Source organism: Pistacia vera, unplaced genomic scaffold (genome assembly GCF_008641045.1).
Source record: "Pistacia vera cultivar Batoury unplaced genomic scaffold, PisVer_v2 Contig121, whole genome shotgun sequence".
NCBI classification, from domain to species: Eukaryota; Viridiplantae; Streptophyta; class Magnoliopsida; order Sapindales; family Anacardiaceae; genus Pistacia; species Pistacia vera.
Genome location: NW_022195260.1, coordinates 771,488 through 789,616, shown reverse-complemented (window position 1 = coordinate 789,616; position 18,129 = coordinate 771,488). Strand labels below are relative to the sequence as shown.

The following is an 18,129-nucleotide window of genomic DNA, read 5'->3' as shown; positions in this document are numbered from 1 at the left end:
GCCACAATAGGGACAACTAGAGCCGTCCCGAAGTTGGGATGCTTGCTGACAACTCGCCATCCTAGATCAAGCCGGTGGAGCTTACGAAGCTCAGTATCTGTACAAGATACTTGCTTCCACTGAGATAAGGGTGCCGACTAGGCATGAGAGGGTGGATTGGTCTGTGCCGTGTTGGATCAGTATTTATGAGCAAACCCTGGTAGAGGGAATGCATTTTCCCATTCCTTGGTTGGTGCGTGAAGTATTGAGACACTACAACATTGCCCTAAGCCAGTTGATGCCAAACGTGTGGCGGCTACTCATGTCTATCGAGTGTTTATGTTCACGACTCCGCATAGAATTTAGAGCTATAGATCTGCACTGTTTGTATTATTTGAAGGAGCATGACAAGGAGAGAGGTAGATACCTTTTTATGTTGTGGCACGACCGGAGGCACTTGGTGACTTTGTTGAAAACGTATGACAAGAAATGGAAGGACGACTACTTCTTTGTGAAAGGTGACTTGGTTTTTGGGGAAGGTGGAGTCGAGGGTATTCCTTTCTTCTGGCAAATGATAGGTGAGGAGATTTTATTTTAGCTAACTATTGGTGTACTGAATCTCATTATTTCTTCTTTTGTAGACTTGAACTACAATAAAGTGTTGCCAAGACTCCGTGCCGAGGAGAAGAGTCGAGTCATCCTAGCTTTATCGGAATAGGAAAGAAATTACCACCAAGTGTTAGATGAGGCAAATCTATGAAGGAGGCCTTTATGGAGGCATGTCTTCGAGGTGCAACAAGGTACCTTGCTTCCTCTCGAAAACCTATTGTTGTACGTCTTGTTGGTTCGGTATAACAACCTTGTCGTCTTTAATAGATCCATTCGTCATCAACTAACCACAGAGGAATTGTACCTTGCAGAAGAAAGGATGATGAGTGAGTTTAAAGTCCCATCCATGAAAGAGAAAAAAGAGAAGCATCGAATCGAATCGGCTTGGAAGAGGAAAAGTGCAGAGTAAGGGGGGACTCTTCGGCTGCGGTTGATGCAAGTCTGAGTCACGTGTCTCTGCCTGGTCAAAAGGTGATGCCAACCCCAACAGTGGTGGTGCCAGATGACGATAGCATGAAGATTGTCATCTCGTCTGATGCCTCGGCCTACTTTGATAAATCTTTTGTCAGGGCTGTCTTGGAGTCCCCCCCGCTTCTCGAGGATGAGGGCCAACTTGGGCTGTTCGATGCGGCACATGTGGCTGAGTGGACTATGGCTCAGTTCTTTTAGGTATTCGAGTTTGTTTTATCCAGTACTATTTATTTTTTCACTTGTCTAAAATTTGTTTGTTTTTCCGTGACCGTAGGCTCTTTCCAGGGGTGCCCATACAGGAGAGGAGGAAAAAGAGTTGGAACAGCACAGCAAGGAGCTTCCTGACTCTAACTTCGAGTTGGAAAACTGGCTCCACTTGTACATGAATGAGAGAAAAAGTTTGAGAAGGTCCGTATAAAGCTCGTTGGCCAATTGCAGAAGGCTCGAGCCGAGTGGGAGACTGAGAGGGCTTCTCTCATTAAGAGGCTGGTGACCATCTTTGTGGAAGCGGTCTTGAAGACTTGCTTGGAGTTGAAGGAGGAATTTAAGGAAGGGAAGCAAGACGAATGAGAGTCAGATGAAGACATCGCAGAGTATAAGGCTTTCCTTGCGGAGCATAGACTTGGGCCTAAGCTGAACGGTTGTGAAGATGGGCTCGTTGCTTCTAAAACTCAAGTTGGGGAGTCGGGCGATGGATTGAAAGAGTCGATCGAAGCAGCATTCTAACTAGATGGTCACCAACTGGGGTTGTTGTCGGGCCAAGTGGCATGTCCACTAAAGATAAATAAGTCAAAACTCATTTTTATTTTTGTACGTGCCGAGCGCACATTTTCCTTTGTCTAAGTGTCGAGGGCACAGAATAGTAAAGAACTTAGCCCTTGGGGCTTTTTAAGATAGGGCTCGGCTCCATTTGTTTTCCTCTTTCTTTTTTATGTGTGAAATTTACTTATTATTTACTAAATGTTACAAATGTCTAATTGTTTGAATGATTTTCTGAAAGGGATGTCCCTCACGGCCCTTATGGCGATTATATCAAAAACACTTAAAAATATTTTTTGTAACTGAATAATACTTCGATTTATTGAATGATGAATAATAGTCTCAACTGGAGTAAAATTGTCTAAGAAAACTAGAGGGAGTGGATAGGCCCATCCTGTCCCCCATTGTAAAGAATGATTGGGAGCTACTCGTGGTAAAGCCGAGCCAAGTAGTTTCAGAAATGGTAGGCCTTTAAGTAAGTGGCATTCCAATTGTTAGTGATGTTCTTGCCTTTTGGTGTTTGCAATTGATAGGCTCATTTTCTGACAACCTTGATGATTTTGTAGGGGCTTTCCCATGTGGGGTCAAGTTTGCCAACTCCTAATACTTTTGTATTCTAGAATACTTAGTGCAAGACCTAGTCGCCAATTTTGAAGACTCTGGCTTGGACATTCTTGTTATAGTGCCGAGCCCTTTTTTGCCGATATATGACATTGAGAATAAGGGCTTGATCCCTTAGTTCGTCGATGGTGTCAAGGTTATGGCAAAGTTGTTGCCAGTTGGTGTCTTTGTTCATCCACTACAGCCGAGTCGAGGGGATCACCACTTCTATTGGAATAACAGCTTCCGAACCGTAGGCCAAGGAAAAAGGTGTTTCTCTTGTAGACGATCGCGTTGTGGTGCGGTAGGACCATAACACCCTAGGGAGCTCATCTGCCTAAACTCCCTTTACCCTTTGTAGTCTCTTCTTTAATGTTTCGAGAATAGTTTTGTTTGAGGACCCAACTTGTCCATTTACTTGGGGATAGCATGGCGTGGAGAATCTTAACTTGATCCCCCACATTCTGTAGAAGTTTTAGAAGCCGGAATTGATAAATTGGGAGCCGCTATCGGTGATTATTTCTTTTGGTAGGCCGAACCGACAGATCACATTCTTCCACACAGAGCTCTTCACTTTGCGATCCCTAACTTGAGTGAAGGCTTTCGCTTCTATCCATTTGGTGAAGTAGTCGGTAACCGCGAGGATGTACACCCTTTGGCGTGGCGCAATAGGTAACTCGCCCACAATGTCCATCCCACACTTTATGAATGGCCAAGACATGAGGATGAATTAAGTTGTTCTGGAGGTAGATGTGATACATTGGCGAAGCATTGGCAGCTATTGCAATTCTTGGAGTACTTAGCCAAGTCGAAGAGCATAGTAGGCCAATAGTAGCCGACTGTCAATGCTCTATTGGCAAGGCTTCGTCCTTTTGCTTGATTGCCGCACTTGCCTTCATGTAGTTCTGCGAGCACACACTTTGCTTCTATGGGGGTGATACACTTGAGATATGATCCTAAAAACGATCTTCTAAGTATGCGGCATTCGTGTATGGTGAGCCGTGTCGCTTTAACTTTGAGTCGCTGTGCCTCATTCTATTTATCGTTTTCTAGGTAATGGAGGATGAGTGTCATCCAAGACTCGTCTGGGCTGACCGGAGCGACTTCGGCCGAGCCAACAGTAATTGCTAATGCTTGTAGGTGTACCAAGGTGATCGTTGTCGGGTGCTGGGTCTTTAGGGCCAAACCAAGATTTGCAAGGGCGTCTACATGGGAGTTTTCAGTCCTTAGAACCTAGGTGATTATGATTTCTTCAAATGATGATTAGAGCTTTTTGTCCAAGTTTAGATACGAAGTCATCTTAGTGTCTTGTGCTTGATAGGAGCCTTGGAGTTGATTCATTATCAGTTGTGAGTCGGATTTCACTTCCACCTTTTTTATTCCCATTCCTTTAGTGAGTGAGAGCCCAATGATCAGCGTCTTGTATTCTGTCTCGTTATTGGTTGCTTTGAAGATACACCATATGACTTGTTGTAAAATGTCTCCTTCTAGGGAGATGAGTACCAGTCCTAGCCTGCTACCATTGATATTACTTGAGTCATCCACTAATAGAATCCATTTGGAGGTTGCATGATCTGTCAGTTATAAGAGCTTCCTCTCCACCTGAATAGAAGTTCTAGGTGCAAAATCAACAATGAAGTCAGCTAGCACTTAAGACTTGATCGCGGTGCGGGGTTGGAAGGAGACATCGAATTCACTCAGTTTCACTGCCCATTGAATGAGCCAACCCGAGAGATCTGGCTTATGGAGTATCTTTTTCAAGGGGTAGGAGCTGAAGAATGTGATTGGGTGGCATTGAAAGTATGGCCACAACTTCCTTGCGACTACAATTAGGGCAAGTGCCAGTTTCTCAAGTTGGTTATACCAAGTCTCGGCGTCGAGCAAAGACTTGCTGGTGTAATAGACTGGCAATTGTTTTCTTTCTTCTTGGATTAGCACGGCGGATGTGGCGAATTCTGATACTGCCAAATAAGTGAAGAGTCGTTCCCCTGTCTTTGGTTGGGAGAGTAGTGGAGGCGGTGTTAAGTACCGTTTCAGTTGAACCAATTTCTCTTCGTATGCTTGAGTCTATTCAAACTTCTTTAACTTCCTGAGGGTGGCGAAGAAAATGTGGCATTTCTCAACCGACTTGGAGATGAACCAGCTCAGGGCGGCTATTCTCCATGTGAGACGTTACACGTCTTTTATGCTATTTGAGGACGAGGTGCCTAGAACCAGCCTGCTCTGATCTGGATTGGCCTTGATGTCGTGCTACGTCACCATATAACCTAGAAACCAATGTTTTGAAAATCGGACTGGGAGTCGACCCGACCAAATGGTCGGTTCCCGGTTCGAATGGTTTGACTGGTCGGTTGAACCAGTGACGTCAGCAAAAACGAAAAAAAGGAAAAAAATTCAGATTCTCTATCTAACTAAAGTTTAAAAACCATCAAACCAACCCTACAACAATAATAAAACCATCAAAGTTTGATAGTTGAAGTTTACAAATTCAATCCTCAAGTCTAAAGTAAACTCTAAAGTTTCAAACAACATTAAAGGTATTACAAAGTAATATCAATTATCAAATATGAATCCACCAACGGCCAACCATCAAAATTACAAAATTATAAAATAGCTACCAATCCACCAACCAACATTTAAAATTACACAATATCAATCCATTCCACCAACCCAACCATAAACAAATTCAATAGCAACTCACGGTAAGTGAAGGGAAAAAGGAGAAACCAAACAAATTCTTCAACGGATCAACCCATCCTAAATTGATTCCATCCTAAATTGATTATCCACATCATCATCATTATCATCACCATCAACTACAAATTTAGCAAAAATTAAAAACATAAGTTAAAATTTATAATGTACATTGTTTTTTGATATTTTAATTATAAATTAAAATAGTTACCAAGTTGGTTAAAAGTTGGAAAACAACCTTGTGAACCACCTGCTGAATCATAATAGAGTTGGTCATCAACACCGATAGGAATAGATCCTTCTTCATAAAGTGCTTGCTCCAATTCATCTAAATTGAAGTCATCACCCTCTTGTTCATCATCAGCAATCCAAAATTCTGTTCTGTCAATGCTTTCATAATCGATAGGATCACAACTGCTTTTCTTGTGACATATCCTGAAAGACACGCTAAATAAAAATATCAATAAAAATACGAGATAATAAAAATATTAAAATTGCCAATGCTTTATACCTATTTTTCAAACGCAAGTTATAATGGATAAAAACCAAATCATTCAACCGTTGATGCTCCAATCTAGTCCTTCGTTTTGTATGGATACGTTCGAAAACACTCCAATTTCGCTCACATCCCGAAAAGGTTGAAGTTTGGCTCAGAATCTTAATTGCAAACTCTTGTAACTGTGGAGTACTATACCCATATGTCCTCCACCATTCATCTAATTAAAAGTTAAGAGTGTTAACCATATGAAATAATCAAATAAACAAATTCATAACTTAGAAATTGGACTTAAAATTGAGAAATTTAATAAGTATCACATACCAGGTCGTGTGGTTCTGCAAGTTTGAAGGGCAAGGTCACGAGAAAAGCATTCCTCGCGATCTCGATATATTCTACTTTCGTCCACTAGCTTTGTCTTACTCAACTTGAATGCACTTGCTTTATTGTCGATAACATCAAGGAAACCACGCATAACCTCTAGTTTCCTGTAGAAAGTTGCACGGTCATACTGAAAAGCTGGATTCAAATAATAAGCAGCAGTCGAGCTGCAATTTGTGCCGCGACATCAGACGTCAGAATCTCTATGTCATTGGTCATGATAGTCAAATGGGGAGGAGGAGCAGCTTCAACAAGTCGTTTTGAGACGAAAAATTGCAAAGGCCCCACAGTGGGCACCAAATTGTAAACAATAAAATTTACAATTAAACTTGAGAAGACAAAATCTTGTGTTGCAAGCCACTGACAATCTTGATGGACTTGCGGAGGGTGCCTTTGCGGTTGATAAGGGCTTAGTAACATAAGGATGTCATTGGAGTATGCGAAGAGCTAGGGAGTAAGAATGCTGGAACTTAGGGGTGATTTTTGAATGCCTAATGAGAGGGTTTGCCTCTGCTTATATAGTGAACCCAAAGGGTCCGAATCCTAGTAGGACTGTGAATCCTATTTGGTGTGAGAGTTGTCCTTTTGGAAGGAGATTAGATTTGTTACCTTTATCGGTTCAGGCTTTCCTCTTTGGGTGAGATCGTGGATCTTATTAGAAGAGGAAATTGACTAGGATTTCGATCCTAATTGTGGACTGTTGTGGACGAATGGGTCAGACCCAATTCAGCTTAACTCATGGGATGACCCAACTCATAGAGCAGATAATTCACAATGTATCTTAAGTGTGAGCTCAATTAAAATTGAGTCAAGGCCTTGGACTGTGACATATTTATAATGTTATTAGACTTCCTCAGATCTAATATAATTTTTAGCCCATATAGGAGGATATAGGAATGGAAGAGGAGTCATTGGAAAATCAACTATTGAAGCATGACGAAGGCGTATAGTAGCTTACTATTTACATAATTATGTGCCATTAGTCTCTTATCAGTATAAACAGTTCATAATTGATGTTTTTTGAATTGTTTCATAGGAATTTTTATTGATGCAATAGTGGTTTTGCAAATGGATTATGACAATTTCTGTAAAGCTTTATACGCTTGAGGACCACATCTTTTACTGGACGAAGCAGAAGAACATGTTACAGCTTCATTAATATTTTCTGACACAAAGTATAATTCCTTGCTTTGTGAATGGCTATTGCAGACCTTTTTTGTACTGCTGAGAGGATACAGGAAATGTTACCAGACATTTATTTGGAAAATACAACTAAAATATTTGGACCAATCAACTTAACTTCGCCCCTCTACAGAAGCATGAGCTAAAATATTTGGGGCATTATGATATTAAATGTGAACCATTAAGTCAATTGTCAACTTGCTATTTTTTATCCATTAATTAAAATGCATCAGTGAAATCCTGCGAAGTTCAATAATTACTAGATAACAAGATAATGAAGAGCTGCCAGATTGTAATCTTTTGAATATCTTGAAAGAAATCTTCCATCAGTTTCAGAGTAGATTTGCTATCAACAAACTCACTAAACTCCAAACTTTAAAGCATAAGGGCACTAATAAGGGGGTGAAAACTAACAACATTTATTGCCTAATTTGTAATCTATAACAATTTGACGAGTTATAGCATTCCATAAGTGATCATTTTGGTTTACCAAGCTCAAGCGGAAAAAGGGTAATTGGGGTTGGAGTTGTCAACCACTTTAGCATTAATGAGTTATGCTGATATATTTAAGGATTTTACTAGTGGTTTAGACTTTTTTCATAAAGAGTCAGAAGAATTTCTTTAAGTTGTTAATTCTTTATTAAGTTTGAGTTTAAGATTAGAAATATTTATAATATTACGTTTTAGTCTTTTAAACTTAATATATAAACATATTTTTCTCTTGTAATAAGTGATAGCAAACAATAGAACAAACTACATTCATTGTAAACGAGAGTGGTGAGGTAGTATAGCAATAATATCGACTCAACTGAACGTAACCGGTTAATTGGGTGAACCAAAGTAAAATTGTACGTATTTCTTTACTGTTTGTGGTTTGTGTGTTTACTGTTATTTTAGTTTTCATATCTCTCTATTCGTTCAATTGGCAGGTGCACTACTAATTGTTTGTAGGACTCAAATTCTAATCCTCTTTTAATCATTTGTAAACGTTTCTGTTTATTTATCTGTCTTGGAAAATTGGAAATAAAAGAAAAAGGTAACAGTTACAAGATATGCACCAGAATGAAATTAAGAAAAATGGTAACAATCAGAGGATATACACAAGAAATAGAGATTTGAACAGAGAAGGCACCTGACATTTCTGTTTCCTAGAATTTTTTTCATATAAAAGAAGGGACAATAATTGGAAGATATGCACAAGGTAACCGTGTGACAGTGGAGGATATGCACTCGAAAAGAACATGCACAGATGTTTTTATTACCTTCCTTGATTAAGTAAAATACATATAAATGTTGGTTAGGTGGGCCAGTAACTATTATGGCGGAGGTGAGGGAGCTAAGTCACTTGAATCCTCGTTACTGATAAGGGGTATCGCTGGAGGCTTATCTAATCGTTAACTTTAGCATCTCGAAAAACTAGTTGCAGCAGGAGTGAATGGCCCACCCTCAATTTTATTTTAAAAAATACTAATTATATATAATTTTTAGATTTTGGCCCATCCTAACAAAAATATTAATATGTAATTAGTTTTGATTTTGGTCCACCCTAACAAAAATTTTTGGATCCGCTACTAAGTTGAAGTACACGCAAACTGGTCCGAACATATAGCTATAACTAATGGTTAAAAGAAATAAGATTGCATCTCTACTAACAGTTATAGTTTTTGGCCTAATGGTAAACGTCTAATCCTAACGTATAATTGTAGCAACATAGCAAGTGCAACAACAAAACCAGCTCAGCCACACACATTCGATTGGAATGCTTGTTATTGTATTTCCTGAGCTCATGGATAATGGATTACATAACAGAAAATTTATGTTACAAATTGTCTAGATTGGAATCGCATTTTAGAGGATTCATAAAACATGTGTATAATCAATGATGCTTGGACCCATAAGAGAAAAGAAGAATAATTGTCCTTCTAGTACAACAAATTCTGAAAATTCACCAATATTATTTAAATCCAGAGGAAGATCAATGCTAAATTTACAGAAGAAAAAAAAAAAAAAATTCTAGCAAGAAGTCATTATAAATAGGATATATATATATAAAACAATTGCTGGCAAACTTCTGGTAAAACAGAAATTTCCAGTGGGAGTTAGTGATATCAAGTCATGGATGTAAAAAAGGAGACATCTTTGCCATACCTCACTTGATACTGTTTTGAGGGAACACTCAAGTGCTCCTCCACTAAAATTACTGTGCATTTTTTTGGAACTCTCTCTCTCATTCTCATTTGTATTTAAACTTGGACATGCATGAGCCTAAGTGAAACCATAACCTAGAGAAGAGAAAGCTAGAGATGGAGAATTCTTATAATGAGTGTGTCAAGAAATCTAATGATAAAGATGTTTCTCTTCAAGAACTCAGAGATAGGCTTGCAGAATTTGCAGAAATTAGAGGATGGGATCAATACCACAGTCCCAGAAATCTCCTTTTAGCACTAGTAAGACTGTTCTATACATAAATATGCAACTTTAAGTTAAAATTAAGATTGCTCTTTAACAATCTATGCAACTTTTTTTCTATTTTTTATGCAGGTGGGAGAGGTTGGAGAGCTTTCAGAAATATTTCAATGGAAGGGAGAAGTTGCAAGAGGACTACCCAACTGGGGTTCAGATGATAAGGAACATCTAAAGGAAGAGCTCTCTGATGTTTTGCTTTATCTAGTTCGTCTAGCTGATGTTTGTGGTCTTGATCTTGGCCGAGCTGCACTTACAAAGATAGTGAAGAACGCAAGAAAATACCCAACTGGCAATAAAAAATCTCCCACCTAAAAGTTTTGTGCTCATCTCTACTTCGTATTTTCATGTTTTTTTTTTTTTTTTTCTCCTGTTCTTTTTGTTTTCTTTTTCCAGAGGTCTTGCTGTTGGGTCTAGTTTGTGAGAGAGGTGTTACGGTATAATTACCGAGTTTAGAATAAATTAATCTCTCTTTTAGCATCTAAATCTTCTTGTTTAGCCCTTTAAAATTAATTATTGAAGGAAGGCAAATAAGAGCCCTTGGAGGCCATGAGCATTTATGCTTGTGGCATTGTCATATGAATGGCAGGTGAATCAAACTTCATGTCATCTTGTCAAACTTTTCTCTTCACCCAAATGATTATCGTACAATGCAACTTGACAAAATTGATCAGTATTATAGTTGAGAATGAACTAAAACCTTAATTACGCCGATCAAAACAACATTCCATTAGAATTAAGATCTTTCGCTTATTTAAAGTTTTGAGTTTTTTCAGATTTTATAACATGTAAACTAATAAAGCTCAAATCAAAAGAGGAAAAGATGTCGATTGTTCCATTAATGTCTATCATTTTAGTAAAGTTATTCTTGGGGAAACGGGTGGTTATCCACAGGGATGCAACTTGATAAATTGTTCCTTGTGGACACTAATGGCCTGAGCTAAAAGCCTAGCCTATGCTTTAAAGAAGGCTAGTCCATTAAAATTGTGATATTGATGCGCTTGGTTAATGCTCATTTCTCAGGCACAAAGCAGCTCTAACATGTACTAGAGAAAGAGAGATGCGTGAGAAAAAAAAAAAAAAATTATATATATATATATATATTTCCTGGGGCTCTTATCCGAGAAACAGACGTGTTTAATGGGGGATGCAATGCAATTTGACATTCAAACAACTAATCATCAAATCTAGCCGAGAATGTTCCCACTATTATTGCTTTTCCCAAACAACACTGTTTTGTCTCTGTTCCATTTTTGTCATCCATTGTTTTGATCATGGACAAATTGATTGCACATCAAGATCCACTACTATATATTCTAAAGACTTTCAACTGCTCAAGGAATGTTACTGCTTTGTTAATTAAATGAAGTAATACAACACTTAATGATGTGATTAAAGTGATGTTAAGACATTACAGGCTGCCTTGACTCAGATATGGTGTTGGGAAATTGAAATCCTATGTCGAGGCTAACTATCATTGATGTAAAAGTTTGTATCGGAAATTCACCGATCATAACCGTGAAAAACCTAATTAAATACACCATTCCTTGTACATGATATATATATAAGTGGAAGTTAGACTGTAGAGAAAGTTTGCAGCTCAAGATTGATCCATAAAGGTACACATTTGATCAGTTTGCAGCTAAAGACTATTAAATTACTTGTATTTGAACTGCTATGAGTACAGTTGCAGTTGTTTCATGATTCAATCTGTCATGACATAAACCTTTAAAAACAAAGACTCAAATGTATTAGTGTACATGATTTTATTGAATGTGAAGCATAGAGTAAGTGGAAATAGGATTATAGTTACGGAAGATGCTGGATTTAATATAATATTCCTAATAAATTATTTAGGCTTTTGAAAATAAATAGTGCTAATGATGACAATGAAACATTTAATAATGATGTGAAAACAGGGATATCAGGGGCCAATAATTCAGGGAAGTTGCTTAATGGCTGTGCTTCCAATCTTTCTTCTCAGGTTTCAGGTTAATACTCCAGGATGATGCCAAGATCTTCTGGAAATGGAGATGATGATATTTACAATTGTTACATTTTCTTCAAATCAAGGGGGAAAAGGCTGTAATGTAAGGATTCCGATTCTTGATTCTTTCGTAATAAAAAAAATTGTATTATTGAAGATTCAAATGTAATGGGATATGAGTCTATAATTAAGAAAAACTTTACTTCATTAAAATGGAAAAAGAACATTGTATAATCAAGATTAAAAGTTTTTTTAATTATTTAAACAATTTTTTAGACAGCAATAGCAATTAGCAATGCAACTTTGGCCAGCTAAGTTTTATGGGAGAATGATAATTTCCCACCCACGGTTTGGCCAAACAACACTTTCTCACATGAAAAGTTTCAAAATGATACTTTCTCACCCATTGTTAAGTAATTGATATGATATAAACAATGTAAAGACAAAAATACCTTTCTCTCTTCTTCTTCTCTTTTCTTTTCTTCTTTCTCCTCCGCCATCACTCTTCTCCTTCTCTTTTCTTCCTCTTCACCTTTCTTCTTGTTTCCCCTTCTCTCTTTTTCTCGTATTTTTCTCCCCCTTCCCTTCTCCAAGAGACCCTATTTGCCCAAACTTTGGCTGCTCAATTTGGCTGCCCCTTGCCCAGATCATGCCGACACAATGTGGCCAAGCAGCGACCAGATCATGGTCGCCCAATCTGGCCAACCACCAATTTTTAATACATTTTTCTTATAATTTAATTTTTCACTTTTGAGGTAACAGATCCTATGAATTTTAAGTTGTGTTTTGACATTTTGGAGAGTTTGGACATGGTTAAATTTTTGATTTGGTAAGTTGTTAGAGATTTGGTTGCGGAAAAAAAAAAATTGAAATGAATTGTTGAATATTTGGTGATGAAGATTTTTGTTTGTGAAAGAGGGATTGGGATGAGGTTTGGCTGCTGCAAAAAAAATGTTAATTTGGAGTTGAAGGTGTAGGTGGAGGTGGAGGCTTTAGTGGTGGTGGAGTAGAAGGCGTTAGAGGCGCTTCAGGTAAAGGTAAAGGCTTTGGAGCTGTGGGTGGTGGTGGCGGCAGGGCTAGAGGTGGTATTGGTGGAGCGAGAGGACAAGGAAGTGGAGTTTGTAGTGATTCTAGCTATAATGAAGGCTTTGGTGCTGAAGGAGGTATGGGCGGTGCTGTTGGTGATGCTGTTGGAGGAGGAGGTGATGGTGGTGGGGGTGGAGGTGGAGGATTTAGACATGGGGATGGCTTTGGTGCTGATGGGGGTGTAAGAAGTGGGGCATAAGTGGCAGAGGAGTAGTTGGAGGCAAGGGTGGAGGAGGAATAGGTGGGGGTTTAGATCATGGTGGCGGGTTTGGAGTTGATGGAGGTGTAGATGGTGGTGGTGGAAGAGGAGTAGTAAGTAGTATTAGTAGAGGGCATGGAATTGGTGGTGGACGTGGAATTGGGATAGGCATTGGAGTGATTTACTATTCTATCATTCTTCTATTAGAATTTTAATTAATTAAAATTCATTGCCCTAAAATTACTATTTGGTCCTTCACTTTTATATAAAAAAAATTCAAATTGCTAAGTAGTTTTCAGCAGTTATCCCCAACAGTTGTTTTTTATGAAAAGACTTATACATACTTTAAAAGGGGAACAGTTATAGGTCTCTAATATATGCAATTATCTTGATTCCCAAAAACCATCATTCTGAGAATTGCAGTGCATTGAAAGAGTCTGTAACTTTTGAAAAACACGGCAACAACAAAATTGCTATGACTGGAGGTTAGTGGTTAAATTATTTTATTTCCGCAAATTTCCATGAATATATGAACATGTATATGAATAATGATACGAATATATACATGTTGATCTTGAGTGATTTATATTGCAGGTTTTTAACATGTGGTTTAGAGCCATTCTTTTAATCGTTGTCTGGCATGTAATTGTTTGTTATTTAAACTTGTAAATTTAATAGGACATAACATCTTGAATAAATCAAATATGTTTTCGATTTTAGTGTCATTGGAATCCTTGTTGAAAAAGCTTTCCAATGATATATTATTTGTCGAGAACGGAGTTGTGGTTGCAAAGTTATGCTAGTTTAAAGTTTCGGTTAAAATTACCGCTTGGGTAATTTTGGCAGCCATTTACGACACCGATTTGGGACGAAAATGTCATTTGGGATGTTACTGACATAGGCCATACATCCACGTTCAAGTTTCCCTTCTAAAATGTCGTAAAAATAGCCAGAATCGGGCTGTTAAAAACTACAAAAAACGGGTTAAAAGTTACAGAAACCAAGTCAAATCTACCCAATCAAGGTTAAAACAAGTCAAATTGACCCAGCCAAAGTCAAAGGTCAAATCAGGTCAAACTGACCCAGTCACACTCGCCCAATGACTCGAACGGGTCAACCTGACTCGGTCAACGAGTCAAATCGACTCGCCAAACTGGTCAAGGCGATCAAATCGGGTCAACGAACTGGGTGAAGGTGCACGTGCTTGCGTCAGGCGCATGGGGAGGTGTGTTTTGGCGTGTGGAAGAGTCGTGAAGGGGCGTGGGAGAGCCGTGAAAGCGCTGGGAGAGCCGTGAAGGTGCGTGCAAGAGTGTGTTGTCTTCTAGAGGTGCGTGACGGCGCGTGAGCACACTTGGTTGCGCGTGGTTGAGTCACGATGGCGTGTGGGAGTCAGTGACAGCACGTATGATGGCTTTTATGTCATTTATTAATCTGTTATGCATAAATAATGTGTTATTCTTGTATTGATTTATGTTATGTTGTATTATATGCATTAAATAATATTAATTATGATCATATAAAGTTAATAACATCGTTTTGCAGTTAATCATATTAATATAATAATTTTACCCACAGGAAATGTTATATTCTCATGATTAATTAGGATGAAATATAAATTATTCTTATTTCTTAATTAGCCCATAGGTATTATGAAATATTAATAATCTCTAGTTTCATCATTAAAGGATAATGAATCATAATATGTAATGTCTTTACCCGCAGGGAGATTTTATGATATGTCGATTCATTTATGATTTGTTATTTGTTTTACATTGGTAAACTTATAACTGTTGTTGATGGTTTGTGCCTCATAATTTATTTAGTAAGCATATTTGTTGATATACCTACAGTTGATCAAACTTTGATGATGGTTGAGGATAAAGTTCCTTATCTAAATGGTGATAACTACAAATCCTGGAGGGAGGCTGTCCTGCTTCATTTAGGGTGCATTGATCTTGACTATGCTCTTCGTAAAGAAGAGCCACTTACACCTACGAATACGAGCACTCAAGCTGAGATTGCTTTGTATGAACAGTGGGAGCGATCCAACCGTTTAAGCATAATGTTTATCAAATCTCACATTATGAGTAGTATTCGTGGGTCGATACCGGAGTGTGAGAATGTCAAGGATCTGATGGATGCAATTCATGCTCAGTTTGAAACATCAGATAAGGCATTAGGCAGCACCCTAATGAGTAGATTAACATCTATGAAGCTCACCAGTATTAAAGGTGTGAGCACATTATGAAAATGAGGGACATCGTTACTCAGTTGAGATCCCTCCATATGGTGATTAATGATGATTTCCTGGTGCATTATGTCATGAACTCTCTCTCATCTCGTTATACTCCTTTCAAGCTTATAACACACAAAAGGCTAAATGGTCAATCAATGAGCTTTTGACCATTTGTGTTCAAGAGGAGGAGAGATTGCTTCAAGAAGTGAATGAAATTGCACATTTGGTGACAAAAATAAGAAGTGGAAGGGAAAAGGCAAGTTAAGGCAAGTTGCATGAGGTTACGAGCAAAGGAAATAAGGACAACATCAAGTGTTTCTTCTGTAAAAAGAAGGGACACATCAAGAAGGTTTGTCCTAAAAGGAAGGCCTGGCTTATCAAGAAAGGTAATCTCACATCTCTTGTGTGTTATGAATCTAATATGATTTGTGTTTCTCATAATGATTGGTGGATTGATTCTGGTTCTACAATCCATGTTTCTAATACTATACAGGGTTTTCTGGATCAAAGGAAACCGATGGGAAGTGAATGCAGCATCTATTTGGGAAACAAGATGCCTTCACGTGTTGAAGCTGTTGGAACATATAGACTTATTTTAAGCACTAATTTTATTTTGGATTTGGAACGAACCTTTTATATTCCTAGTTTTTCTAGGAATTTAATTTCAGTTTCTAAACTTGTACCTTGTGGATACTTTTTCAACTTTTATGGTAGTTCTTTTAATTTAATTAAGAACTTATCTGTTGTTGGAAATGGTACTATGGTTGATGATTTATTTAAAATTCATTTAAGTGATACCGGTCCTTATAGTTTAATGACTTCACATGCTAGTACTAGTATTAAACGTATTGTTATGAGTGAAAAATCTTCTTTTCTGTTGCATAGGAGATTAGGACACATCTCCATTGATAGGATTAAAAGATTGGTAAATGTTGGAGCTCTTGAAACTCTTAACTTTACTGACTTTGATACTTGTGTAGACTGCATTAAGGGTAAGCAGACTAACAAATCCAAGAAAGGTGTCAGGAAGAGTTCTGAACTTTTAGAGATCATACACACAGATATTTGTTANGTGATACTGTTCGTTATAGTTTAACGACTTCACATGTTAGTACTAGTATTAAACATACTGTTATGAGTGAAAACTCTTCTTTTCTATGGCATAGGAGATTTGGACACATCTCCATTGATAGGATTAAAAGGTTGGTAAGTGCTGGAGTTCTTGAAACTCTTGACTTTACTGACTTTGATACTTGTATAGACTGCATTAAGGGAAAGCAGACTAACAAATCCAAGAAAGGTGCTAGGAAGAGTTCTGAACCTTTAGAGATCATACACACAGATATTTGTTGCCTTGACATGAACTCTAGTGGTAAAAAATATTTTATCACTTTTATTGATGATCACTCACGATATATGTATCTCTATTTGCTTCATCACAAGGATGAACCATTGGATGATTTCAAAATATATAAAGCAGAAGTAGAGAAACAATGTGGAAAACAAATTAAGATCATGAGATCTGATAGAGGTGGTGAATATTATAGTAGATACACTGGTACAAGACAAGCACTTGGTCCATTTGTTAAATTTCTTCAAGGGCAAGGTATTGTGGCTTAATACACCATGTCTGGCACACCATCTCAAAATGGTGTAATAGAACGGAGAAATAGAATATTAATGGATATGGTACGGAGTATGCTGAGTAACTCCAAACTTCCTTATTCTTTGTGGATTGAAGCTCTTAAAACTGCAGCGTATATATTAAAACAAGTTCCAACTAAGGCGGTTCCCAAAACGTCATTTGAGTTATAGAAAGTTTAGAAACCAAGTTTAATTCATTTACACGTCTAGGGTTGCCCAGTTGAAGTTAGAGTTTATAATCCACAAGAATGGAAGTTAAATCCTAGGACTATTAGTGCATATTTTATTGGATATGCGGAAAAATCCAAGGGATATAAGTTTTATTGTCCAAACCATTCTAGTACAATTGTTGAATCAAGAAATGTCAAATTTCTTGAGAATGACGTGGTCAGTGGGAGTGATCAACTCAAAGACTTAGTCCTTGAGAAAATTGATGTTTCAGATAATGCTCTTACATCAAGTAAAAGATTGGTTGTTCATCTAAATAGGGTGAACAATGAGGAACCAATCAATCAAAGTCCACGTTCTGATGAGATTGTTTTAGAAGATCATTCTGAACAATCTCTGTAATAGGAGGAACAACCAGTTGTGCAACAGTCTCCACAAGAGACTATTGATACAACATTAAGGAGATCTACTAGAATAAAGAAATCAGTAGTTCCTACTGACTATGTAGTGTATATGCAAGAGTCTGATTGTGACATAGGTGTTGAGGATGACCTAAACACGTTTATACAAGCTATAGACAGTAGTAAATCTAAGTTGTGGTATAATGCCATGATTAACGAGATGAATTCTATGATGGATAATAAAGTTTAGGACCTTGTTGAGTTGCCTACTGGAAAGAAACCTATTGGCTGTAAATGGGTATTTAAAACTAAAAGGGATTCTTTAGGCAACACTGAGAGATACAAGGCTAGGCTTGTTGGCAAGGGGTTCACGCAAAGGGAAGGGATAGATTATAAAGAAACATTTTCTCTAGTTTCTAAAAAGGATTCCTTCCACATCATTATGGCATTAGTTGCCCATTTTGATTTAGATTTACATCAAATGGATGTGAAAATAGCTTTCCTCAATGGAGATTTGGAGGAAGAGGTTTATATGAAACAACCTAATGAGTTCATTTCAAGTGATGGTGAGCATTTGGTTTGCAAGCTGAAGAGTCCATTTATGGACTTAAATGAACCTCCCGACAGTGGTATTTAAGACTTCACAATGTTATCTCTTCATTTGGTTTTGTAGAGAATGTCATGGATCAATGTACAAGGTCAGTGGGACCAAAATCATCTTTCTTGAGTTATATGTAGTTGATATTTTGCTTGTAACCAATGATTTGGGATTAT

The 18,129-nt window shown here is 37.7% G+C and overlaps 2 protein-coding genes across 2 annotated transcripts; both read left to right on the top strand.

The window, feature by feature from the left end:
• Positions 1–9,458: 9,458 nt before the first annotated feature.
• LOC116112979 (dCTP pyrophosphatase 1-like) lies at positions 9,459–10,049 on the top strand. Its single transcript, XM_031399105.1, has 2 exons — positions 9,459–9,618; positions 9,713–10,049. The coding sequence occupies exons 1-2, from the start codon at positions 9,475–9,477 to the stop codon at positions 9,947–9,949; spliced, it is 381 nt and encodes a 126-aa protein (XP_031254965.1). The 5' UTR covers positions 9,459–9,474; the 3' UTR covers positions 9,950–10,049.
• Positions 10,050–10,216: 167 nt separating this feature from the next.
• On the top strand, positions 10,217–17,605 carry LOC116113315. The gene is made up of 8 exons (XM_031399475.1): positions 10,217–10,223; positions 11,554–11,625; positions 12,593–12,888; positions 13,259–13,391; positions 14,757–15,137; positions 15,265–15,398; positions 15,636–15,716; positions 17,360–17,605. The coding sequence occupies exons 1-8, from the start codon at positions 10,217–10,219 to the stop codon at positions 17,603–17,605; spliced, it is 1,350 nt and encodes a 449-aa protein (XP_031255335.1).
• Positions 17,606–18,129: the final 524 nt, after the last annotated feature.